The 25298-nt window shown below is 41.0% G+C and overlaps 2 protein-coding genes across 3 annotated transcripts in view; both read right to left on the bottom strand.

The window, feature by feature from the left end:
• The window catches only part of DHX35 (DEAH-box helicase 35), a 32099-nt gene extending 13312 nt beyond the window's left edge, over positions 1 to 18787 (bottom strand). For both annotated transcript variants that reach the window (XM_068700471.1, XM_068700472.1), the window contains exons 1-14: positions 18621 to 18787; positions 17427 to 17560; positions 16978 to 17070; positions 16061 to 16138; positions 13988 to 14092; positions 12705 to 12766; positions 12039 to 12108; positions 11495 to 11554; positions 9873 to 9985; positions 7688 to 7784; positions 6426 to 6584; positions 4938 to 5148; positions 2697 to 2821; positions 1906 to 1960 (exon numbers count right to left, since the gene is read on the bottom strand). In XM_068700471.1, coding sequence (XP_068556572.1) covers positions 1906 to 1960; positions 2697 to 2821; positions 4938 to 5148; positions 6426 to 6584; positions 7688 to 7784; positions 9873 to 9985; positions 11495 to 11554; positions 12039 to 12108; positions 12705 to 12766; positions 13988 to 14092; positions 16061 to 16138; positions 16978 to 17070; positions 17427 to 17560; positions 18621 to 18660 — 1402 coding nt within the window. In that variant the 5' untranslated portion in view covers positions 18661 to 18787. The remainder of the gene's footprint in view (positions 1 to 1905; positions 1961 to 2696; positions 2822 to 4937; positions 5149 to 6425; positions 6585 to 7687; positions 7785 to 9872; positions 9986 to 11494; positions 11555 to 12038; positions 12109 to 12704; positions 12767 to 13987; positions 14093 to 16060; positions 16139 to 16977; positions 17071 to 17426; positions 17561 to 18620) is intronic.
• Positions 18788 to 19317: 530 nt separating this feature from the next.
• LOC137865194 (protein FAM83D-A-like) lies at positions 19318 to 24366 on the bottom strand. The gene is made up of 4 exons (XM_068700038.1): positions 23813 to 24366; positions 22244 to 22411; positions 21520 to 21644; positions 19318 to 21295 (listed from the first exon to the last, which is right to left on the bottom strand). The coding sequence occupies exons 1-4, from the start codon at positions 24257 to 24259 to the stop codon at positions 20905 to 20907; spliced, it is 1131 nt and encodes a 376-aa protein (XP_068556139.1). The 5' UTR covers positions 24260 to 24366; the 3' UTR covers positions 19318 to 20904.
• Between the last annotated feature and the right edge of the window lie 932 nt (positions 24367 to 25298).

The following is a 25298-nucleotide window of genomic DNA, read 5'->3' as shown; positions in this document are numbered from 1 at the left end:
TTATACTTAAAACTTATACCAGCCGAGACCTATACTTAAAACTTATACCAACTGAGACCTTCAAAGGGGCATCAAAGAAGGCTAAGAGGTGCTCCTGATGTAATCTGTTTGCATCACTGTAAAAATAATCGGTCTGAGAACAGTGATGTGTTTATCCAACAGAACTATCTCAGCCTTAACAGCGTTTGCTCTGCACGTTTCTCTGTTGGCACTGCAGTGGCATAATAGGGTCCTGACCCTAAACTGCACATTTGCATGCTGTTACAATGCAAATGATGAAACACATGTTCATACTTGCATAAGGGATTTATTCCTGACTGCACCTGCAAACTCTTGGGCAGCTTCAACTCTACAACTTTAAAAAAAAAAAAAAAAAATCTATAGTAAGCCACTGACAACCTTAAACTTCAGCAAAAAATTGAGAGTGAATCTGTATCACACACATACGTTCCTTTCCATCTCAGACACCAACATCAGCGTTTCTCTGCTTTGCTACAAAAGCTGGACCGCCAACAAAGTAACAGCTCTACACTTTCCTGTGAACCTACCACGAGCATAACACTTTTGCCAAAACATCAAACAGCTAATCAGTGAGTTTATTGACCTTTCCTCTCCATTTCCCTAAGGTGGCTTTGGCTGCAAATTCATCCTTGCAACACACTTTGGAGCCAGTGTGCAGGTACTCGTTCCAAGCTTGAAATGGCTGCCAAGAACCAAGTGCCTTGAGTGAAACCTTCCTTCACAAGATGGAAATGAATCAGCACAGAACAAAATCACGGCCAAGAGAGCTACAGTTCCATGAGAATTAGAATCATGCTGACTGCCAGAACTTACAACATGGCATTTGTAAGTGATGTAAAACCAGCTCCAAATGTCTAGAAGCTTCCAAACTTCACAGTCTTTTTTACACTACCCTTTTCCTAGTGTTTACGTTATGTAGCAAATACTCTTAACTTAGTATTTGTAGTTTATTAAAAAGTAGAGCAGACTTTCATTTTGATTACTTGTTCCTGCAATTTCTTGTTTTGCTTTAAGTTTGTTGCACTCAAAAAGATTAAATAGCTGTCAGAAAAGAACTGTTCTGATAAACAAAATTAGATGACATACATTCTGCTAATCACAACAAAACAAAACTGAAAATTGTGTATAAAACTATTGCTAGGGTGTGATTTTAATGTTAGCAGTATTCAACAGGAGCGTAACAAATACAAACCAAAATGAACACATTTAACCTCTACCGAATTTGAGAACATGCTATGAATAGTAATTTAGAAAATATTATAAAAAGATACTCTATTAAATAACTAATAAAAAGTACTTTGAATTATATTCTCATGGTTTTCCGTGTGCCTTAGCATGGTTTCCAGGAGGTTCTGTCCCATGACCTCATCAGGCACAGAAGTAAGACTGACTGGCCTGTAGCTCCCCAGGTCTTCCTTTCTTCCCTTTTTAAAAATAGGGGTTATGTTTCCCCTCTTCCAGTCAGTGGGAACTTTCCCAGAGTACCTCAACTTCTCAATAGTCGCATCTTCTCACAAAAGTACAAGGCAATATGCAGAAGATAGCTACTAAGTACGCTTTTAAGCAACCTAAACGGTTAAATTCTAGTTTTATACTCCATTTAACCAATTTTCAGTTGCTCTCATAAAGTTACTGCTGCTTTTTGCTTGCTTACCTGTGTAGAATAACCTTACAGTAAAAGAAAGTACATTTGGAGGAGGCTGAAATACTTTTCAAGAAAATAAAAAATAAAAAATAAATCTTTCATTGGGGCAAATCTGCTATTTCTCTTACTCTATTCTCAAAAGCAAACTTAATTAACATCCATCCAATCACCAAATCCAAATTAACAATGTTTTTCATAACTTCTGTAAGATAACTAAGTAAAGCAAAGTATATTCTCACCTCCTAAAGCATACAGCAATTCCAAAGCTTGTACCATTGACTGTGCAGGAGGTGGCTGTGAAGAAAAATATGCTTAAAAGTTATCATAACAGAATACATGAATTTCCATAAAAATTCTTCCACAAGATCATTACATTTTAATTATCTGTTTTCTTTCTTAAGCAAAATGAAAAGTTCTCAGACTCTTCCTGTCAGCTTTCCATTAACAACCAGTGTTGCAAGCCAAATCCATCTCAACAGGATCTTGAAAGTGTCATAGTAATCATGATGAGCCTATCTGTATACAGAATTAGGCCAAGCTAGAAGAGGCAAACTTTCTTTATCCAGAAGTGACTGCCATAACAATTGCTTCTTAACTGTCTCTTCTAATGCTATCGTATCAGATTTAGTTATCGATATAAGAGTAGCTAGAAACTTCACAGTAATATAAAAACTGGTATTGCTCTTTTTAATGAGACAGATTTAGTTCTGTAGATATTTCTTTTCCCCCTGAAAATTTAGTGTAAAACAACTAGTTAGTATTGCAGAACCTTACAAGTGTTTTTCTTTCCAAGCTGTTCTCAGCACTTCTAACAGCAAACTCCAGAACACAAACAGTTATTTCCAAGTTGCCACACACATTACTTGTACTAGCTGATTTCCATAGAGCTATTTTACTGCCTGATAGTAGGCAATGAGGCATGCTTTCCAAATTAACAGAACCATTAACCAGTAATTATTGCCCTATGTGTCATCTCACGATATCTGTTTTCACTAAAGAAAGATGACAGAATCCATTTTCTAGGACTCACTGAAAGAAAGTGGAACCTGAGCACGTTGTCAATTCCCAAAGCCTTCAGTTGCAAGATGACAGGTGCAAGATTACTGCGCTGCATCTCAGGAACAGTGGACTTCGGCAACTTCTCAAAGTCTTCCTCTGTTGCAGGAGAAAACAAAGCCATTTTGGATTCAACTCTTACCATGGGCAAGCCAACATGATAGAACTGTACCCATTTCAAGTTCAAATTCAATTTTAAAGACCAAACAGGTGTTAAAACAACTAACTCAAAGATGATGTTTCTCCAATTACTGTATATAAAATTACTTTAGTATGAAAATTTTGTTTTATCTACACTGCTGATTCTGTACTTGACCCACGTTTCAATTGGAAATTGAAATTCTTCATAAAAATCTGGAAATACTTTATTTTTCTTCCCATAGTTTGTTGTAATACTATAAAAAAAGCTTTGATTTTTAAAAAGGGACAAGGAAAAGTTCAAAACAAACATGTTCTCAATATAAAAATACTATTTTTAGTAACTATACAAGTTAATGAGGTTTTAAAGTGTATTGAAAATAACAACTAAGGATTGAAAAACAAATTTACTCAACAATGCCTTTTTTTTTTTTTAAGGCACACTTACTATAAATTATAAGCATGGAAAAACACTTCACGTAAGGTCAAAACCCCTGCAACCTCTCTATCCATTTCTTCTACACACACACATTCCTATGCTAAACTCACCCCAAATCAAGAGAAGAAATGATTCTTCTCTTAAGAATCATTAAGAATGATTATTTTTACCTCACTTATTTTTCATGTCCAGACAGAAACTTCCTCCATTTCTGATCTCTCTCATACCTTCACTAAGACAAAGGTAGCTTACCTTTCCTGTGCTTTGGTCCAGTCAGTGCACCTTTTATTTATTATTTTTTTCTTTAATGTTTCTTAAAACACTCATCATTAGGCCATCTCTGGGGCACACAAAAATAACTTAAATATAGTCATGTAAGAGATTATGTTGACAGGAGCACTAAAACCACAAAGGTTGACTAATCCTGGGACGCAGTATCATCATGGCCACCTACAGAGTAAAAGTGCTCAGTGCCACTGCATATGTTGCAAGAGATCACAGTGGTATCACCTGAATTCTCAAACAATGCTCTATAGTTCCACGTGGAAAAATGCAGCAAACCTACATGGGAAAAGGTGCTTTGAAAGATGCAAGGACCACACATGCGAAAGACAGCTATGAAATAACTTTTTTTTTTTTTTTTTTAAATAAGATGTATCAGCAAGAAAAATGCTCTGTAGTACATCCAAACACCTACCTCATGAAATGCAAGCCGATCTCACACAGATGTATTTTAACAGTATCACCAAGACCTAACGACAAATTATTAATCTCAACAATCTACTAAGCACTTGCTTTAGTCTGCAGGCCCTCGTCCATTAAAACGTCTGCTAAATTTAAAGCAAAAGCAATTCCATTCACTCTCGTTCTTCGCTGGACACACAAATTTAGGTAATAAATCACATCTTTGTTTAATGCAGCAACTGCTGGAAATCACATGTATGTTGCAAAAAGATATAAGCCTCAAAGCTACAGTAAAACTAGAGGGAACCTCAGGCACATAAGCAACTAACATGCTCAATTGTAAAGCCTTTTCTCATTAAACAGCTGAGAATAGAGACAGTTGGATTGCAGCTTTCTGAACACTGCCGGGTGGGTGACAGATTCATTTATAACTGTTATTTTTCTACAGTGCCAGCCTAAATAATTCAGGACAGCATTTGGGGTTGGCACCTATTGCTCTGAAAAAGAGACCACATAAAGAAGTTTTTTTCAACCATCTGATGAATCCTTTATTAAACAGAGTCTAAATGGAATTTTAGTCACAGAACAGTGTCACATGTGAAGCAAAGCCTCAGAAACCAAAACAGGAGTGGTTTTTTTTCTTTTTTAACCAAGAAAGGTAAACTGAGTAAACTCGTCACTCTGAAAGGTGTCAGCAATTGCAAGCCTAAAATGTTGATGCAACCTCACTGCACTTTCCCTGCTCAGTTTGTATTTCTGTTTCATAAAAACAATTCAGTTTCCAATGCTTAGCATGTACAAACAATGCACTTTTAGATATGCCAAAGGAATAATGAAGGGAAATTTCTGTCTCTTGCTGAAAGAAGAAAATGCAGTTTTGGTTCCCTTTAGCTAATGCTAAAACAAAACACAAGTCATACCAGCAGGTTCATCTTCCCTACACAAATTACTGACCTGTAAACAGTCTGTAACATTTTCCAGAGCGGTTCCGTCCGGCACGCCCTGCTCTCTGATTAGCTGACGCTTTGGACTCTGGCACCACCACAAGGCATTCAATGGCTGTTTTTGGATTATAGGCCCGAAGCTTCACAAACCCACAATCAATTACAAATGTAATTCCATGAATTGTGATAGAAGTCTCAGCAACGTTGGTGGCTACTATCACCTGCAGATATGAACACAAGGAGGATACAGTGAGATGCCCCAATTTCCATTACACTGTCAAGCCCTACCATCAGTGCACCAGGACTGAAATACAAACCACCATTTGAGATTGAAAGATCTCAAATCAGTTCCAATCAACACACTCTGCAGCACAAAAGGATAGAGCAGATGCAGCAGAAATAGCTGACAGCTTAAAGTAAGCCCAGTTTTTTACAGTTTCACAATTAATTTCTTATTCAATTTTTTTCTCCCTTCATAAAAGCAGTAGAACTTGGCTGTATTTACAAAGAAAACCATAATCTGACTGTAAATTTAACGTTATTATGTACTGAACTAAAATATCTCCTCTCTGCTTCTCAGTTACAGTGACCTGTTGTAACACTGGTGCAGGGCAGGAGATAAGAGGGGGGCAGAGCTGATTCATTGTTCCATGTTCAGTATTCCTGCAGAGATGTCCCAAAATATTAAAAAATAATTGCTCCCTGCTGACAGGGGGAATTTTAGTCCTTATTTCACTTGAAAATAAAAAAAAAAGTAAGTCTTGGCAATTAATTGACATATCCAGGAGAGAAAATAAGTACTTATCACTCAATGTTTTCCAACATCAGATGAACAGCTTTACTCATTAGACTCCAGCAGGCACAAGAAGTATAACAACTCACCCCTGGGTAATTGTCAGCTTATCTCAGCCCCAACACAGGCTCTGCCTAAGCAAAAAGCACTAATAATTGTGACCAATTAGATGACAGTTCTGTGATGTTAAACATCCAAACAAGACTTTAAGAAGTCAAAACAAAGCATTTTCTATGTAAGCCAAGCAAGTCTTAACTTGTATCTTAAGTGAAAACAGAGCATTTACCCACTGTCATTATTTTTTCCTTTACTAATAGAAAATAGACATAGGCAGTCCACAGAAAGGAAAGAAAACAGGTGAAAGGAGAAGACTTCAGAGTGTAAGAAGCTGCAACTTGATATAAGCAAAAGCTGCAAGTGGATACAGATATACGTGGCATGTAAAAAGGCTCTTAAAAATTGAGAGCTGAAGTAGACAGGAGAGCTAGAGCTAACGTACCTAGGAACAATGGAAGATGAAAAGGGAAGCCAGAGAACATGTTCTTGGTTCGCATTATGAAAATGACAGGCACTATCAGGAGATGCAAAAAATCTTCCTTCATAAAAGTTCACAACAGTCTTGTGATGTGAACGCTATGTATGGTACCTGTGAAACACAGACGCTGTTCTGGGTGGTAGAAATGAAGACAGAAATTACAGCCGTACCTTCCTGACATTTCGAGAAACTCTCTCAAACACCTTCATTTGCTCCGGATAAGGCAGCCCAGCATACATGGGGAGAACACGGAGATGTCTTTTCATTCCAGTACGAGAAAGAGCCCGAGCCTGTTCTATAAGCATAGAAACAACAGTCTCCACTTCCTCCTAGAACCACAGCAAGACAAATAAAAAGGCATGAGGGAGTTTTCACTTTAATATCATACAGCTATCACCTGTAAAAAAAAAAATGCACAAAAATAATCCTAATATAGTTTTAGTTGTTCAAAATCCAGGACCACATGAATAGCTCCCTCAATTTTGAAATATTCTTATATTAATTGCCATTTATATGAAAAATATATTTACATAAAATATTTATATCCATTTATTCAAAACAGCATTCCTTCACAAAGTCGTGAGAAGAATCACAAAGGAAGGACTGAACAAAGCCCAATAAGTAGGAAGCAGGTGTTTTTCTGTGTATCTCGATGCATGAGAGAGCAAAATGAGAGGCCATATTTTGACTGTGCTGTGGATCTTGATGAGGCATGACACAGTACCAGCATTAACACCTATCCTCACATTTTCTCCGAGATTACATTCAGAGATCAGCTGTGGCATCTCACTCAAAAAAAAAAAGACAGAAAACAAAATGTTTAGACATTGCCTTATCATATATTAAATTCACTTTTTCAAAGTTGAATCAATAATGGGGATGAAAACTTTTTTGTAGAAACACGCAAGACGCTAGTGAAGCTATTCAAGGTAGCTTGCTCTGCATTGGAAGAACCGTAAGCCACCTCCCATTTACTCTTCTGGGCTGCAAAGCGAGCTGACAGGCACAAACAGAGCAAAAGAGACTCGCAGATCTCATAGCAATTTGTTTTTCTGTCAAAGACATCAGATTTTAAGCCTAACAAATGAAAATTCCATTTGCCCTATTAATGATGATTCACTGTCAATTTTAACAACTTTGTAGGTGTGACTAGCACCAAGAAACAAGCTGTTCCACATTATCAACAATGCCATAACCATACAGCATTAAACAAGGGAAAATGTTAACCATTACTAGCTCTGATAAATTCAGACCTAATTACATTTTCTGAAAGTCCTTGGGACTGGCCTAATTCTGCTCCCATTGACCCAGAAAGGCTCATCATCTTTAACAACTGTAAAGTAAGCACAGCTAGGGAAAGATGGAGACTTTGCAAAGCCAACAATACAGCACTGTAAAGCAAAAAAAAAAAAAAAATTGCTTTTGTCTATACCTGGCCAGTTAAAAATGCCAGTATATCACCATCATTCTCCATCTGGTGAATTTTCATTGCAGTTTCCACAGTTGATTTTACGTAGTCCGGAACAGGACTGTGGGGAGAAAAATTAGAGATGTTAGTAGAAAAGTAAGTACAGATGCCTCGCTTATGTAAGAGTAGAATAAAAAGCTAGCTTTTGGACACTGTACATCACACGCACATTTAATTCAGGATGTATTCTTACGAATCAGCCTTTGACAATTCATTTGTTTCCTTGACAGCAATGTGAGTTTAAAAAAAAATAGTCTTTCTACATGTGTTTTGCTGCTGTAAGCAACATCCCATTTCAAGGGCTTTTTTTAATGCTGTGTTTCCAAGCAAATATGCGAGTGCTTACTTCAAATGTATAACAGCTATGACCATGGGCCTGCTCTAAGGAAAGAAATGTAACTGTAAGGATTATCATATTTTTCATACAATCAATTTACCATTTATTAGACATGTTCCCAAACACATCCAAGAACTGGGGCATCTCCCCAGAGTGAACTGACATGACCAGAGCTGTTTGTACAAATGTGAATTCATGTACATGAGTTAGAAGGCTCTTTTGAGAATTCTGTTTTAATGATTTCCACTTCAGGGGCTTTCAAGAGCCTATATGCATTTATTGCAAAATGAAACTGATGGATCAAGAAAAGACAGAATCACAGAATTTCTAGGTTGGAAGAGACCTCAAGATCATCGAGTCCAACCTCTAACCTAACACTAACAGTCCCCACTAAACCATATCCCTAAGCTCTACATCTAAACGGCTTTTGAAGACTTCCAGGGATGGTGACTCCACCACCTCCCTGGGCAGCCCGTTCCAGTGCCTAACAACCCTTTCAGTAAAGAAATTCTTCCTAACATCTAACCTAAAACTCCCCTGGCGTAACTTTAGCCCATTCCCCCTCGTCCTGTCACCAGGCACGTGGGAGAACAGACCAACCCCCACCTTGCTACAGCCTCCTTTAATGTACTTATACAGAGCAATAAGGTCACCCCTGAGCCTCCTCTTCTCTAGGCTGAACAAGCCCAGCTCCTTCAGCCGCTCCTCATAGGACTTGCTCTCCAGGCCCCTCACCAGCTTCGTCGCCCTTCTTTGGACCCGCTCAAGCACCTCGATGTCCTTCTTGTAGCGAGGGGCCCAAAACTGAACACAGGACTCGAGGTGCGGCCTCACCAGAGCCGAGTACAGGGGGACGATCACCTCCCTAGCCCTGCTGGTCACAGTGTTTCTGATACAAGCCAGGATGCCGTTGGCCTTCTTGGCCACCAGAGCACACTGCTGGCTCATATTCAGCCGACTGTCCACCATCACTCCCAGGTCCTTCTCTGCCTGGCAGCTCTCCAACCATTCCTCTCCCAGCCTGTAGCTCTGCTTGGGGTTATTGCGCCCCAGGTGCAGGACCCGGCACTTGGCCTTGTTGAACTTCATGCAGTTGACCTCAGCCCATCGGTGCAGCCTATCCAGATCCTCCTGCAGAGCCTTCCTACCCTCGAGCAGATCGACACACGCACCTAGCTTGGTGTCATCTGCAAACTTACTGAGGGTGCACTCAATGCCGTCATCCAGGTCATTGATGAAGATGTTAAAGAGGACCGGCCCCAGCACCGAGCCCTGGGGGACGCCACTAGTGACTGGCCTCCAACTGGACTTGACTCCATTCACCACGACTCTTTGGGCCCGGCTATCCAGTCAGTTTCTAACCCAACGAAGCGTGCGCCAGTCCAAGCCAAGAGCAGCCAGTTTCTTGAGGAGAATGCTGTGGGAGACGGTGTCAAAAGCCTTGCTGAAGTCAAGGTAGACCACATCCACAGCCTTTCCCTCATCCACCCAGCGCGTCACTTTGTCGTAGAAGGAGATCAGGTTTGTCAAGACCCTTCAATTTGTCCACAGCTTTCACTGTTTCATCACTTTTGTACTTATGTTCCTGTTCTTCACAAAGCCAGAAGAATCATTCAATCTGAAAACAACGCTGCACTTATATCCTTAATTTCTTGGTATGAAGACTATGGAAATATTTTGAAAGAACGACTGTTTGCCAAATCAAACATTACACCTCCTTACTACTGGTTTGTGTTTCTGACCTTAGTCAAAAATGATACCACAGTCAGACACCCTCCTAATCATCACTGAGAAGATCAAAGAGAAACACACCTTTGTAAGTAAAAGATGTCTACTGGAAACGTCCTCCCCTCCACAGTAAGGATCACGCTGGTATCTTTGCTGGGGTCACCGGTGTCATTTTGATTAAAGAAATCCCTGAATTTCTACATTAAAATAAAGACAAACACTTTCAGTTTGTTAAATTCAAAGAAGTGAGGGAGAAACCTCAAGACAATAAGAAGTCAAAATACTACATTACTAGACATGTTCTTCACAAATTCGACAGTCTTTTGATAAAGTACTGAATTTAAAATAAAAAAAAAAAGATTTTGTTGCCTTGTATTCTGGTTGGGATTCAGGCACTGGAAAAAGTAGATGTATAATCTTTTACTGGATCTACCGAAGCTAAGTAGAACATAGAAATTATTGTTCTTACAAGTTTGAGTGAGGCTTGCACATTCTCACCTATATTTTTTCCATGAATAAGTAAATTTTACAGTTTCTACTGAAACCCAAGATCTCTCTTTGTAAAAGCAGAGTTAAGCTGATTTATGTAAGTTCTGGACTTGGGTTGTGAGACACTTCTATAAATTTTAAGTTTAGCACCATGAAATATTTAAATACACAAGAGTGAACAGCAAGAACGCAAGTAATCCATCTCTAATCAGAGATACTGCAAACTCGCTGTATTTAAACAAATGTATATACAGTCACTAGTTAATGAGTAAAATTACTAATACTTTACACTCACTGCAAAGGCAGACCATTGTCATGTTCTCTAATGTAATATACAGAATACACAGTATTGTAAGTACTACCAAAGCACAGCATATTATCACTATTTATTGCATATGGTATTTGTCACTTAAGGAAGTCTCAGTACACCTGCATCATCAGTGCTAGATGCAGCTCCCACCACCACATCTCATGAAAGACACAGCGGAGTTCAGAGAAGTACAGAGAAAAGCAGTGAACACAATGAAGGAGACAGAGTAGCTGTCTTATGAGGAAAGTCTGAAAAGGCTGGGACTCCGCCTGGGGAACAGAAGGCACACAGCTGAGACTTACAAAATCAAAGGTGAGAGAAAACGATTTTTTGTTTGAAAAAATCCCATACTACTTGAACTAGGAGGCACCTGATCAACCTAGCATGTTTAAGAGTATCTCATTAAATAGTAGGTGTTCTTACTCAAAGTTAAACTAATGACATTTTTAGTAAGTTAAATTCCCAGAGGCTGCAAGTCAATCACAGAGTTTATTTCTCACTGAAATAAAACCTCCTTGTCTGTCACTTATTTTTATGGTCTATGTTTGTCTCGAATTATTGCTATCAGTAAAACAGAACTAAACCAATGTCTCTTACTAGATTAGATTAAGCCAAAAGAACATCTTTTTATACAATACCACTAAGATGGAAAAAAGGCGTGAATATATGAAAAACAGATTAATATTTAAACTTACTTCCAAGGAAGTTTGGTAATGTAATATGTAAAGCAATATGTAAAGCAAACACAGCAACCTAACTGTAGCAGATTTTTTTCTTGCATTCGTTCCCCTCTTCACCCCTCAAACAGAAGCAATACTTCACAAGAAGAAAGCAGCACAGAAGACAAGCTGTATATAAACAGAGGGAGAGCTGCCACTTCAGGTCACTTCATTACAAAACAAAATACCTCTGCATCCAAGGTGGCTGAAGCTACAATCAGTCGAAGATCCCCACGCTTCTTTTGAATCTAGTATCAAAGAGAGCAAGAACATCCAGAGTAAAAATTATTTTCTGAGGTATAAGGCTAGAAGCAGGCTCCTAGAGCATCAACCAGAGAGCTGTGTGTGGAGCTTTATCTAATTAAGAGTAAAAACCAACTGGGGGTATTCAGTCTGTAATCACAGTTTACTCTTAATTTCTGGTGGTAGTGAGGCCCTTAGTAGATTGAAAGTCAGCAGCTCCCTGTGAGATTACTTCACACGATCATCATCAGCAGAACCAAGATTGTCTTTTTGATATCACCACGGAGAGAAAAGGCAGCCTTACAGGAAGGAAGAAGAGCAACCCGAGTGTCAGATGTATAATGTACAATGGGCTGTAAGATAAATGAGGAACTAGAAATCTCCCTCTCTCAAATGGGCACACTAATCAGCCATCAAGACCAGAGGTCTAGCAAAAACAATAGCAATGAAAAGGGTTAGAGGACACTAAAAAAAAAAAAAAAACACAACCTTTTTTAGTAGGCCGATGGCAATATCTGTATAGAGAGTCCTCTCATGGGCTTCATCCAGCATGAGAACACTGTGAATAAAGCAGAAAGATGAGATTTTAGAAATGGTTAGATTAACACCAGAATCACTGTCTTCCTATGTTCTATGAAATACCATTGTTTGAAATTTGTTGCTGGCTTATTAGTTTGAAATTTGTTGCTGGCTTAAAAAAATGTGGAGATAAAATAAAGAGAACAGAAACAAACCGGGAGGGAAAAAGTAGCTAATGCATGTGGTACATACAAAATGTTTATTCAGGCTGTTTTTTGGAAAGGGGTGGAAGAAGCAAGGTTTATCTTCACTATACCGCATAGGTTTTGTTTAGAATAAGCCTGTGGTTTTGTTTTATTAATTATTACTATAAGAAAGAAAAAAAAATGAATTTAAAACTAGTATATGAATCAATTCAGACTCCACAAGGTACATTTATATTTTGTTCCAAAAATCACAGCACCAAATCCTGCTGGGTTTGGCATTGCAATGATCAGTTGATTTTCTAACAGGCTTTACAATATGTATCTCCTGAATAATTTTCACATCTTTTTATTTAACTTATCATACCTCAGCCTAAAAAACAAAACAAAACAAAAAAAAAACTTCAGCAAGCATCATTCCATGTTTCCTTACCTGTATCTTGTTAATAGAGGATCAGCCATCATCTCCCTCACCAGCATACCGTCAGTTAGGAACTAAAAAGTGAAAGCAAAGAAAAATGTTAAAAAATGTTAAAAAATAAATGAACAGCACACACCCTAACAGATAGTCCTAATTACCCACGTGATTTTTTGATATGAACAATTTTTGCCTGAAGTTTTACTTGTCTTTCATTTTCTAACGATCTATTAAGCTGATCTACTTCCAGCTACAGAAGACAAATCTGAGCATTAGCCTGGAAATAAGCAGAGAGATTGGTATTTATCAGTATTGAACTGTTGAAAATGAGTTGTTTTCACAATGAAAATATAATGGACTGGCAGCACTGGAACGCTGCAATAGAAGTTTCTTCACTCATCTATAACATGACAATCTCTTCTACAGATAACGTTCTCCATGTCAGTCCAGCTTTGACACTCTCAAAGTAAACTACTTAACAGCAATCGGGCATCTGACCAGAACACAAGCCTTAACATTCCAACAAAATACATGTTCATTTAGTAATTTCTTCTTACTAGCCAGTGGAAAGAAACCAGCTTCACATAGGCATCAAGCAGAGTTTGACTGAGGACTCCAACTTTGACTTTGAATTGGGCAAGAACTTGTCAAGGTAAAAAGCTCCAAATTTCCAACCCCAAATGATGAATCATCATCATCAAAAATGAATAATAAATCTTTATCTCTTTCAAACTGCTCTTAGCCTCAGAAAAATAAAAATTCAAAGACTAAATTCTCATTCACCCTCATTCCTCTTCCAGCGTAACTAAAACAAACTCTTGTCTGTACACTACACAAGCAAAATATTGCTCAGAGGGCTAAGGAACAGCTGCAAATCTCGCTATTTAATCCATATTAAATTACCCTCAGTTAGCCTGCTCATCTTCCCTTTTATTTGCACTTTTAATCAAAATCTATTTTTAGGGTGGTGAGAATACTTCAGCTTTGATTCACTGCAGCCTTTCGCTATAACTTTGAGCAGTGCATCAGGTCACACTAGCACCGCATCGATAGCTAGCAACAACTAACTTGAAAATCTCCTTTACTTTAAAAAGGTGGCTGCCAGACCAGCAGAACAGAGCATATCCTAGTAAGGTCTGCAGAGCCACAACCATTTAAGCACACTCTTGGTGTACCCACTTGGAAACCAGAAATGCTACCTGTTCTCTTTACTGGGCATTACAAGGTTCTCATTAATTTTGCAAAAGCACTTTAAGAATTTCAGCTAAACTTTTCAGAGGAAGCACATACTGTTTCACCTTAATTCTTGTAGCCTGGGGATCCGTGCAGTCATCAAACCGAATGCAATATCCAACTTCATGACCCAACACTGCACCCCTTTCATCAGCAACTCGACCTGCGACCTGAGAAAAGAGATCCGCATAAACAAGAGACAGCTCACAGCAAACTTCTTCACTCTATCATCATTTTGTCTGTAGGGAATTGGCATTACAAAAGGAATAGAGCTACTGCTTCTAAAGAACTACAACTTGTTTTTAATGAAATGCAGAATTCTGTTTCACACCGCAGTGCATACCTAATATAGAACTAGTAAATACTTTTAAGATGTTTCAATATAACTTGAATCTGTTTCACACTGCTTCCACTTAGAAAAGCTACAGAAGTACTTCTTTGTGATAAGGACTCTGAGAGACCTACAAAAGCAGCCCCTCAATCAGTCATAAAGCTGGGGAAGGACTCCATACCTGCAATTGTGGGAACACAGTTTAAGAACACAGCATGCAAAAAGGACAGGTACATAGCATGCAGAAAAAAAAGTCATCAGTTAAGCTGACCTGTCCCTGAACTTACTCAGACTTTTTTTTCTTTATTTTACATGAAGATGCTACTCTCCATTTCATAATACAGAATCCCCTATGCAGAAATCAGACAGAAAAATGGCAGAATAATTAAAAGCAACAACAATTTTTGGAACAGTAGATCTCTGAGCCAGTTTAAAGCCAAGAGCTCATTTAGCTAAATCTCGAATCACTTAGACTTATCCTACTTAATATTATGTATTATCAGATTATGATTTCAGCAAAGTGCAGAAGACATTTAAAACCTGAAAACACAATAAAAATCCAGAATGCATACATTAGTTTTCTTTAAATTCCAACAGCAAGCTACCTTCAGTCATTTGAATGACATTATAAACCATACTGGTAGGCAATGAATTCATTTTCACTTAGGATCTTTACACTCTTTCACTTTCAGGCAAACCTTCAGGATAACTGTCAGCCTGAGTTATACAAGCAGAACTTCAAAAACTTCTAAACTGCATCTTGTGTCTCTGCAACTACTGCTCTTCACTTCTGACAGCCTCCATAGTCCTAGCTGAGAAAGCAGGTAACATTTTAAAATAAAATTAAAAAAAAAGTTTCAGTTCAAGACAAAGCAATAAATCATCAATGTCTCTCATCTCCCTGCAACTGCCAAATAGCACAGGCAGTTTGCAACAACATTCTTAAAGAAAAATCCTACTGTGACTATATGCTAAGCCCTAATTGAGTAATCCTATTTTAGACTTAAAAATAACATGCTCAAAGATAAAAGGGAGAAGAGAAATAAGTTTGCCAGGGGACGTCATTGCAGTATATGCAACATCTTGTGAAGAACCATCCAATGTCAGATGAATGTCCTATGAAGGGGAAAAGGAAGGACACTGCAGGCAGAATGCCCAAAGCTCAAGAGGCAGCTCACTGCTAGGGACTGTTTCCTTAACCACAGTGGATCTAGTCAAAGACCGCTGATGAGATGATACATCCAGGTAGACAACTGCTCAATCTTCTACATTTTTACAAGAGACATACACTGATGTACTGCAGTTACAGTTTAATGCCATTAACAAAAAATAAGCAAAAAGAGGGTTACAAAAAGGCACCTCAATTTTCTATAGAAAGAAATCAGGCATGAATTGCTAAAAAGAGGTACACAACCTCCCATTTCCTCCACTGGCAATGTTACTGCACACAGATCTGCATCACTACTTTATTTTCAGAGAGCAGTTAGGGGTTATGCAAGCATTATTCTAGCTGAGAGTCAAACACAGCTCAACCTTGCACAGTCCTAACTCCCTGTACGGTTCTGCTGATGCAACTCATTTTTATTTCTAAGCTTTTAGATCTGCAATTCCAGGATTGGAATCTTTGGCAAGACCTACTAATCAGGTTGAATTCAGCATATAGTACCAGCAATTCTGGAAGGAAGATGAGCAGAAATGTCTATTCACTCAGGAGCTCACAGAGTTAGCAGTTTTGCTGAAAAGCAGGAATGACAAGACATCAGAGGTTATAGTGACAATAAAGTGAAAAAACTGGGGAGAAACTCACTGAAACAGCAGCAACTCGACGAGGCTGCGTCACCCCAACAACTCTTCCTTCGGCTGTCCAGCCAGCTTCTGCTAGGTACTGCAAACCAAAATGAAGGATAAGAAATGAGTCACCCATGTTGTGATTACAGCAAGGTTTTGGTTCTCCACACTCTACATTTCTTCCTGGTTCTGACACAAAACGATGCATGACCCTAGGCAAATCGGTTACTTGGAGACCGTGCATTATTCATCTCACCATTAAAAACAATACGGTACAATATTACTTCCTAAGCACATTAGCTTCCAGAAAGCATTCTAAAAGCAGTTCTTTAGGTCTCAATTTGATTTATTTTTTTCCCTTTTCTTCTCTTTATTTTATAATCTCTTTGAGGAAAACAAAACTAAGCAGCACAACTCCATTGGTCACACTGAAACAGATGGCATTCATCATTAGCTTGTAATTATTCAAACTAAACCCAAGAACTAACTTCTACATATTCTTGGATTTTCTTCATTCCTGTCACAACAGAGAAAGTTTTAAGAAAACACAGAAATATGTACTTCAAAAATTTCCAAGAGCAAAGCTCGTTAGAAACCTGCACTTTTTTTCCTACTCAAAAACATATTCTCTGCAACATTTTAAATTTCAGCTAGACAGAATAAGGACACCTCCTATAGCACAGTAACTACTATTTGTACCAGCATAATCTTGTTTTGTGTGGTCCTTCACTGTAGCGAAAGAAGACTTTGTATTACAGATATATGGGCTCCTGCTATGCAAAATTAAGCTTTATTTTTCTCTCCTTTTGTTCACACACACGAAAAAACACTGGTAAATTCCCACTCTTAAAGTGCGGTTCTGAAATGCTGTTTCAACATTTCATGTAAAATTCCCTGAGGAAATACTTGATTTTACTGAGCTGAATGCACACTTACTTGTGGAATTTGCGTTGATTTCCCACATCCTGTTTCCCCAACAATCACCAGAGTTTGATAGTTCTCCACTAGATAAAGTATGTGATTTCTTAGCTGAAAAAATGACATTTTAATCTCAAAAACAGATTTGTACAAAAATAAGAAAATAAATTAACATTACAGTAGTTACATAATGGCACAGTAAATTCATTTTACAGAGTACTTACTGTCAAAAGTTAAGTCATACTTTGAGATTTACATGCATTATACATACAACACATAGTAACTTAAATCTACAAAGCCTGTAGATTTGCATAAAGGAAATAAACTTTTGCAGGAAATTTCCTGCCTAAAGGAAACACAACTATTGCTGTATGCTGCACAATGTTTGTATGCTTCTTTCCCAAAAGAAAACCATGAAAGCCAGGCACCACACAACAGATTTAGTATTCCCAAAAGAACGCCTGTACCTTAAAAACGGGCAGCTTTTGTCTTTGTTGTTCAATAGAAAGGGAAGCATAAGGATTATAGATGATAGTTACACCACCGCTCTCAGCAGGACTCTGCCTCTCTTCTGAAACACTGACACCAGGACCTTCTGTGCCTAAAGGACATAATTTTAATGGGAAAAACACACTTCTGTCAGCTGCGTCACAGTACTGCCAGAATCAGTACGCTCCTTACAAAGAAGAATCATGCATAGCAGCATGCATCAAAAGACCAACTTTTCTAAGAAAATAATCAAAAGCATTCAATAACACAAGCAAGAATTCTTTCAAATGAAGTATCTTTCTCGAATAAGTGTATGAATCTTTAAATGAGCCTTGTCAGGTTATGAGGTACACCACTCACTTCAGCTCTGTATCTACCTTAGTAATTGAAATTTGATTTATGTCTGCTCCAAATTAACATAAAACTACTGACAACCACAAATACTGAATTATGTAAGCAAACCTGAAGCTAAAACTCATCTCAGTAAAGGAACGTATCATCTGGGGGGATGATACGTTCCCGATGAATGTTCCTGATGAACGTATCATCAGGGCTGCACGTTCAACTGGGGAAGCCTGAGAGCAAAGAGAAGGCTCCTCCAGTTTTGTAGGATTTGCTTGTTTGGGCTTCTCCTGCTGCTTAAGAACAGTTAGTCCCTACTCAAAGCTGCCCAGCAAGATTCAGAGCCTACTGACCTAACCTGAAGAGGCATCAGCAATGCCTCTGATCGCTATCCGCTCCCCAGCCCACCTGGGGCCATCAGGAAGCTCAGCAGCCTCTTGTCCTGTCCCTGGGCACCACCAAGGATCTGCTCCAGCACCCCCCGCTCCCCCAGCACAGTTTGTGCACAGAGGCACACCCCGAGCCTCCCCTTCTCCCCGTGTCCCTGCCACCCCCTGCACCGGCCCCACATCACCTCAGCGACCCCTCGCAGACCCCCCCCAGCCCGGCCCCTCCTGTGTGGTGCCGGCAGCCCACGGAGCGCCTCGAGAGGTGCCGCAGGACGGCCCGGCTCCCCTGCCGCACAGCCCCTGCTGCCGCCGGCCTTGCTCCCCGCAGGACCCCGGGGTCCCTCCAGGCCGAGGGCACGGAGCCCTCAGCGGCTGGGGGCAGCCCAGGGGAGCGGAGGAGGCCGGGGAGCCCCCTCCCAACCCAGGCCTCGCCGCCCTCACCCGGCTTCCAGAACTTCACCGGCCCCACGGGCGCCGCCATCTTGAGGCGAGAGGCGGGGACGCACCGCCCATTGCCTCAGCCCCGCCGCCACAGCGGGGAGGCGCCGAGCGCGGCTGCTGCCCTGTGGGAACGGCGGTGGGGGCCGGGACAGAGCCCGTCAAGCAGCAGTCGGAAGGATCTCAGTCTCCAAAACAGCCTTCTGTCGTTAATTAACTACAGCTAATTGCTGCCCTCCCCGCCGTGAATGATAGCGCCTCACTGCGAACGCGAGGGACTGAAAGTGAGCAAAGGGACAGCTGCAGGCACAGTACTGCAACCAAAGGGAACCATTACTGAGTCACATCTAAGCTACAGTTTGAATTATTTAAGTATAAGCTGAAGTAAAATAATAATAATAATAGATTCCAATAAGGAATGCTGTCAAAAACTCACACTTAAGGAAAACAGTAATTCCTGCTATGGCTCTAGATAACCTGCCCATAAAACCCTCATTCAGTTATAATTAAAGACATTGTTACAATTCTAGCTACTTATTTCAATGGAGTTGTCACATAGGAAAAAAAAGTATCAAAAGTAAACACAATTGTTACCACAGAAGTTTGTACCATCAATATATTAACAGCTGCTGAGAAGAAAGTCCTACTGCTGAGCAGTGGAAGTAGTAAGTAGTGCCCTATTAAAAGAATGAGATGAACAACAAAGTTAAAAACTTGTATTTGAGAAAACAGATATACAGACAATCATCGCCGTGAAATATTGCACAAACAACATTTTTCATAGAGTACAAAATTATCTTTTTTGTCTTTATGGAAAATATAGTTAAGAATAAAAAATATATATTTAAAACTTTTTTACATCAGGATAAAATTTAAGACTATTAATCTATAAACTATTGAACATTTACAATTTAGGAGGCAGAAATATTACATTTCCGTGTTTGTAAGTGTAGAAGAAAAAGGACACACAGTAGTTGTATCCTAATCAGTACATTATTGCATTGTCAGTAAAGAGCATTCCTGTACACTCTCACGTTCAATGTAATATTGTCCTACTGGCATTTAGCATAGGCCCATACAATATGCCCCAGCTAAGTTTATAGATTCCCCTTTGAGGCCCAGAATCCACAAGAATCCACTTAGACAAGAATATACCCAAGATTTCTGCAGCAGCAGAGCCCCAAGAACAGCTTGGGACATGGCTACCATGGTTGGGTTAACAGGAGTTTCTTCACTGGAAGGCTGGTGGAACATCAATGCACCTAAGTACAACAGTATGGGGGGTTGTTTTATTCATTTATTTTTCTTCTCCAGAAAACAATGGATTTTTTAAAAATTGAGCTGGCATGAAACTTTAAAATTAAATGCTTCTGACTTCCACATTATTACATGTCAAGTAGAAGTAAGGTTTGGTTTTTTTGTTTTGTTTTGTTTTTGTTTTAGAAGTAGCAGCATCTTCACAGATTTCAGATCTAATCAGCTTTTTGCCATAAGAGCAGGCAGCAGTAGCAACCACAAAATAGGTATGTAATGCCAAAAAAAAAAAAAGTATTATTTGCTACAAAGATTAGTAGGTTCTTAGTAACATTACCCCTTGATTGCAGGCATTTAAAATACATTTTTTTGATGGTCAACAAGTATTCTTGTTACCAAAAAGAAAAGGTAATTTGAAATTCAGTCATGGGAAAACCGTGATGGCCTGATGTGTTAACTTGTTCTGCCAGCTGCACAGCGTCATGTAAAGAAGATGTAACATCTGAGAACCAGGACTGGTAATTATCTAGTTTCTAGATTATGGCTACTTTAGTTCTGTCACAAAACAGTTTGTTGAACACAAGATCAAGCTTACAATGATTTCAGAAATGTACAGCAGTCCTGATATTCATCCTTAGAAGCCCATTAAGCAATATATACATATTTAAGGTATCTGAGTATAGAAAATAAAGTTTGAGCCACTTCGCCAAGACGTTGCTAACCCATTAGTTTAAACAATTCAAGAACAGGTTGAAAAATGAAAAACTGACAGAACACAGTCAATAATGGCTTTCCAGGTGCTAGGAGTTTTGTTGTCTTTGGCATTGAAGTACTTCTTAGCCTAAGACAATACCTAACTGTATCTGCTGCTCAGCATTATAGAAGTGTTCAACTGAAACCACAGCTCCAGTATCCCTTTCTCACAGTTTGAGGTTGGTTTCCCAGCTGCTTGCAAACACACGCTGTCATGTAAGACACGGACCATGGGACATGGTTTCGAGGTTCTGCATCTCACTGTGAGTGAACTTGCAATTCATCTCTCTATGATCCAGTGTGGCCTCATAACTTGAGAGCCATTCCTCTTAGTCAGTGGTGGAGAAGCATGCATTGCATTATTTGACACGTAGACTGCCTCCCTTGAGGCATGCAGCCAGTTTCGTTTCCTTTTTAGATTTCCTACAAATGCTCTAAGATACAAAAACTCCATTCTCAGGAAGTTTTCTCTGGTTAAGTCTCTGGAAGCCACTGTTATCCTGACCAGCTGATCCAACACCTTACTCTTCTTGCTGCTGGAAAACTCTCTGAGGTTGACAGGTTTTGATCGTGCATAAAGAATCCGAAACTCGTGGTCAAAGTGTGCAACTGCAGGGCCTGACAGGATCAAAATGTTACTGCTGTTCAGCTTCCCGTCTGTCCATGTAAAACTAGCAAAAGAAGAATGAGAAAATTTCAAGTTAATTCAAAATGATAATAAAGATTATCATTTATTTGAAGATTATTAACTGAAAATTCTCTTAACGGTGTGCCTTGTTTTAAGGCTAAATATTACAAGCTGCTTGTTAATAAGGAAAGCAGTTTTGAAATGTAACTATTCTTGTCCATTTAAAGAAAACTGAAGTTAAAAGAAAAAAAAGAAATTGCCACTTGCCTGTAGGAGCCTGTTGTCACTCTAATGCCATCAATTAACATGAACTTTTCACGGACTTTTCCAACAATTTTGGCACCTGACCTTGTGTAGTATGTGTTCCCAGTGATATTTCGGATTCTCATCGACTGTTAAAAAGAAAGATGTAGAAAGATCACGTAAATTTCAAAGTTAAATGATTGCATTTAAAGGAGTAACACATGCTAATAAAGATAACCGACAAACTACAAAGGTTGCTGTGCAGCAGTGCAGATTTCACCCTCTAGAAACAATTTTCTGTTGTTTTAGCAGGCAAAGAGAAAACACGCTAAGGGACAACCCCATACACTGGCTGTGCAGAATGTGATCATAAAAAACATTGCCTAATATCAGAGGGATGTGAACTCCACATCTTCTTGAGAACCAACTCCATCAGCCTTTGAAAGCTCAGCACACCTGAGCAATTCCAGTCATCCTTTTAGAAACCAGATATTCCTCCTTCATTTTCTTGGATACTCCACTAATATTTGTACTCAGAGAGCAACTGTGACAGCCTCTTGTAAAGATTTCAGCTTTTCTATTAAGTACCTTCTTATGCAAGAATGGTTATATCTTACAAGAAAGAGCTAGAGCTACATAAACCCCATTTTAAGTTATGGCAGCAGGCAAAACAATTTCTTCTAACAGCTCAAAGATTACAGTTATTACAGGACCAACTCTCTATCCCTAGAAATATCACAAGGCTTACCTTTTCCTGTTCAAGGTCAACTCCTAGATCTCTGCACATTTTCAGAAAGTGGGAAAATGAAGACTGATCCAGAAGGATATATGCTTTAACTTGCCGCTGGCTACAAGCTTCCAAGAGGTCTCTGAAAATATCGGTATCTGTGAAGGAATCCATAACCAAGGCAATCATCTGCAACAAGTTTCAGAATAAATCATTAGGCTGTTTCCACAGCATTCCAAGAGAGATGGTGCGTGAGGAATTTGCCTTTGAATTTAAATATTTCCCCCCCTATTTTCTTCTCTTTGGTGGTTATGCAACCTGGCAGTCTTCTACAGTACAATGCATTCTTCTGTTGTTCACAGAACCGCTGAAACATTTAGGAGACGTATAAGAAATAGCAGAGAAAGGAAGAAGTAACTGAATAAAATAAAGTTATGTGACGAGGAGGGTATTTTGGTAAAGATGATTACAGACTGCAGTACACTGAGGTACAGGAGATACAACATACTTCACTACAATCACTTATTCATGTCTCTGTATAGTTAAGAAAACAGTACATACTGAACTCAAGGATGGAACCCATTGCTATTTGCCCCAGTTTTGGTGTTGCTTGACTTACATATAACAGATAATATCAATTAGGATTTCTATTAACCCATTATAAAATTTTCCTTTTTACAGTAGTTAGAGCTGTAGTTTTGGTAGTGGACTTTGAAGCTTCTTTTGCCAGGATCTGTATGGGTTTGGTTCATTTGGTACATGCAAACTAGCCTGAAAGCCTGTTGTGGAGAAACACCTCTTAACTATTTTTAAAAACTGGAGTTCATCACTAACTGCCAACAATGAGAGCTCCTACACCCGTTCAGTAACACCTGGAGTGGTCCACAGGACACCTCAAGGCATCCAGGAGACTGACACCTCTCAAAACTGAGTGAGCTCATGTAAAAAGAGTCCAAAAAAGAAAGACATTTTGCTGTTGGTCTTCTTTAGCTACACTGCTCCTCCAGCTACACACACTGCTTGGTGTGACAGGAGCAGCGAGCTCACCGGGGGCTGTCAGGGGGTGAGAAGATCTCACACAAATCAGACCAGTGGAAAACAAACATGTTGCTTCAGGATTTTCTTCATCCTCCCAGGTGCCAAAAGAGGCATCTGGGTAAGACAAATTTGGTCTCTGATTCCTGGATGAGAACTCTTCTCCTGAGGACAGTCCCCTTGTTAAAAACACTCTACAAAAATTTTAAAACATGAGCTTATTTCCAAAACATAAATGGGCCGAAATCTTTCAAACTTTTCGAATAGGAAGCCAAATAGGGAAAAAAAAAAAACACCTGCGTCCACCCGTGGCTGCTCATCGCAGCTTTTTAAGATACACCCGAGCTTCCCCTGCAACTTACGGTTCATTTTCCCGTGACGCGCCCTCACGGCTCCCTCACCGCTCCCTCACGGCTCCCTCACGGCTCGCCCGGTGCTCGCAGCCCTCCCACCGCCTGAGTGCCTTCGGGGCACCCCCTGACGGGGCACTTATCGTGCTTTTTCTCCTGCCGAGGCAGCGCGGGGGCAGCCCCCGGGGAGTCGCCGCGCACCCACCTGCCGCGCGGAGCGGATCTGGCGCCGCACCGCCTCCTTGCAGCCGCAGCCGCCGTCCCCGCAGCCCGGCTGGAAGTGCGCCTCCACCCGCGTCAGCCCGCGGAAGGCGCCGGCGGCGAAGCCCGGCCAGCCCAGCTCCAGCGCCGGCGGCTCCACGTCCGAGCGCTCGGGGAAGTAGGTGAGCGACGAGGCGGCCGGCGAGGCGCCGAGCGACGGCGGCTCCTCCTCGGCCGCGGCGGGCGGCACGGCGCCCCGCGCGATGGCCTGCACCTCGGGCTCCGACAGGAAGGGCGGCAGCTGCTCCCGCCGCAGGAAGGCCCGCAGCGCCTCGGGGCCGCCCGCCACCAGCTCCTCCAGCGCCAGCCGCTGCGCCTCGCTGTACAGCCCCGGCCCCGGCTCCGGCCAGCGCCCGGCGCCCTCCTCCAGCCACTGCGACGGGTTGGCCATGGCGCGGCTCGCTGCCCGCCCGGCCCGGCTCGGGATGCTTTATAGCGGCCCCGCTCCCCCCCCGCGGCCCTTCCCCGCCTCACGCCCGGCCCGCCCTGGGGCGGGGAGCGGCCGCCGGCGCTGCCCCGGGCCCGGCCCCGCGCTCCCCTCAGGGGGCGCCGCGAAATGGCGGCGGGGATGGGGTCTGAGGCAGCCCTCGGAGCGTCCCGGGGAAGGGGGAGCAGCGCGGCCCCAGGGCTGAGCTCCGGCTGCCCCCCGCGAGGTGCCGTGTGAGGGCAGGCGGCTGCCTTCCCTTCTGCCTTGCCTTCATTCCGCAGCAGCCAAGCGGGCAGGGCGGCGGCCAGCGGGATGCGGAGGGACAGGTACACAGACGGCAAAACGCGGAAGGGATGCGGCGAGAAGCCCCGTGGCAAAGTGACTTTATTTATAAAAAAAAAAAAAGGTATCTTTCCTGGGAGAGCTCCAAAACAACCGTACAGGGCACCGAAGCCGAGAAGTACAGAGAACAAACACGGTTTTCAGGTGGGTTTCATATACATTCAAGCATTGCCGAACACGAGGCTTTTAAGAATACAGCTCTGACATTGGCCTGAATGCGTATTGCAGCTCCCTCTTTGCAACCCCCTTTCGTCTCTGTTCCAGCTCTAGGAGCTGTGCCCCTCATCCATTTAAGCAGCTTTTCCCTTCCCTGCACCTCTCCGTACATCTGCCTTGCAACTTTAGGAAAGAACCGGCTGCTTTAACCTCCAATCTATAGAAGTAGCTAAGCCTCTTTGTCAATACAGGACTCAAAGATAAAAATGCTAGTCAGTAGAATAAAAGTGCTGCTGCCTACACTTCGGTTGCAGCTCCGCGGAGTTTGGGCTGTTCCCTATTCATTCATTGCCCCTTGTGTAAATGAATAACAGCTGAAACATGCCACCTACTGGACAGACATGCCTGTAAATGAGAAGGAAATACCTCACCCAGACTCTGATTTGACTGAAGAATACCACATCAGGTTGGTCACTAAACTATTGGCACACAGGTCTGAAGAATA

The sequence above is a fragment of the Anas acuta genome, chromosome 16, assembly GCF_963932015.1.
Source record: "Anas acuta chromosome 16, bAnaAcu1.1, whole genome shotgun sequence".
Lineage (NCBI taxonomy): Eukaryota > Metazoa > Chordata > Aves > Anseriformes > Anatidae > Anas > Anas acuta.
This window is presented reverse-complemented; position numbering and strand designations above follow the sequence as displayed.

Coding starts and splice junctions, on each gene's coding strand:
- LOC137865194 (XM_068700038.1), bottom strand. CDS start 24,259: ATGGCCAACCCGTCGCAGTGGCTGGAGGAGGGCGCCGGGCGCTGGCCG. Junction 22,412..23,812: donor AGATCCGCTCCGCGCGGCAG/GTGGGTGCGCGG, acceptor AACTTGTTGCAG/ATGATTGCCTTGGTTATGGA. Junction 21,296..21,519: donor GTGACAACAGGCTCCTACAG/GCAAGTGGCAAT, acceptor TTCTTTTGCTAG/TTTTACATGGACAGACGGGA.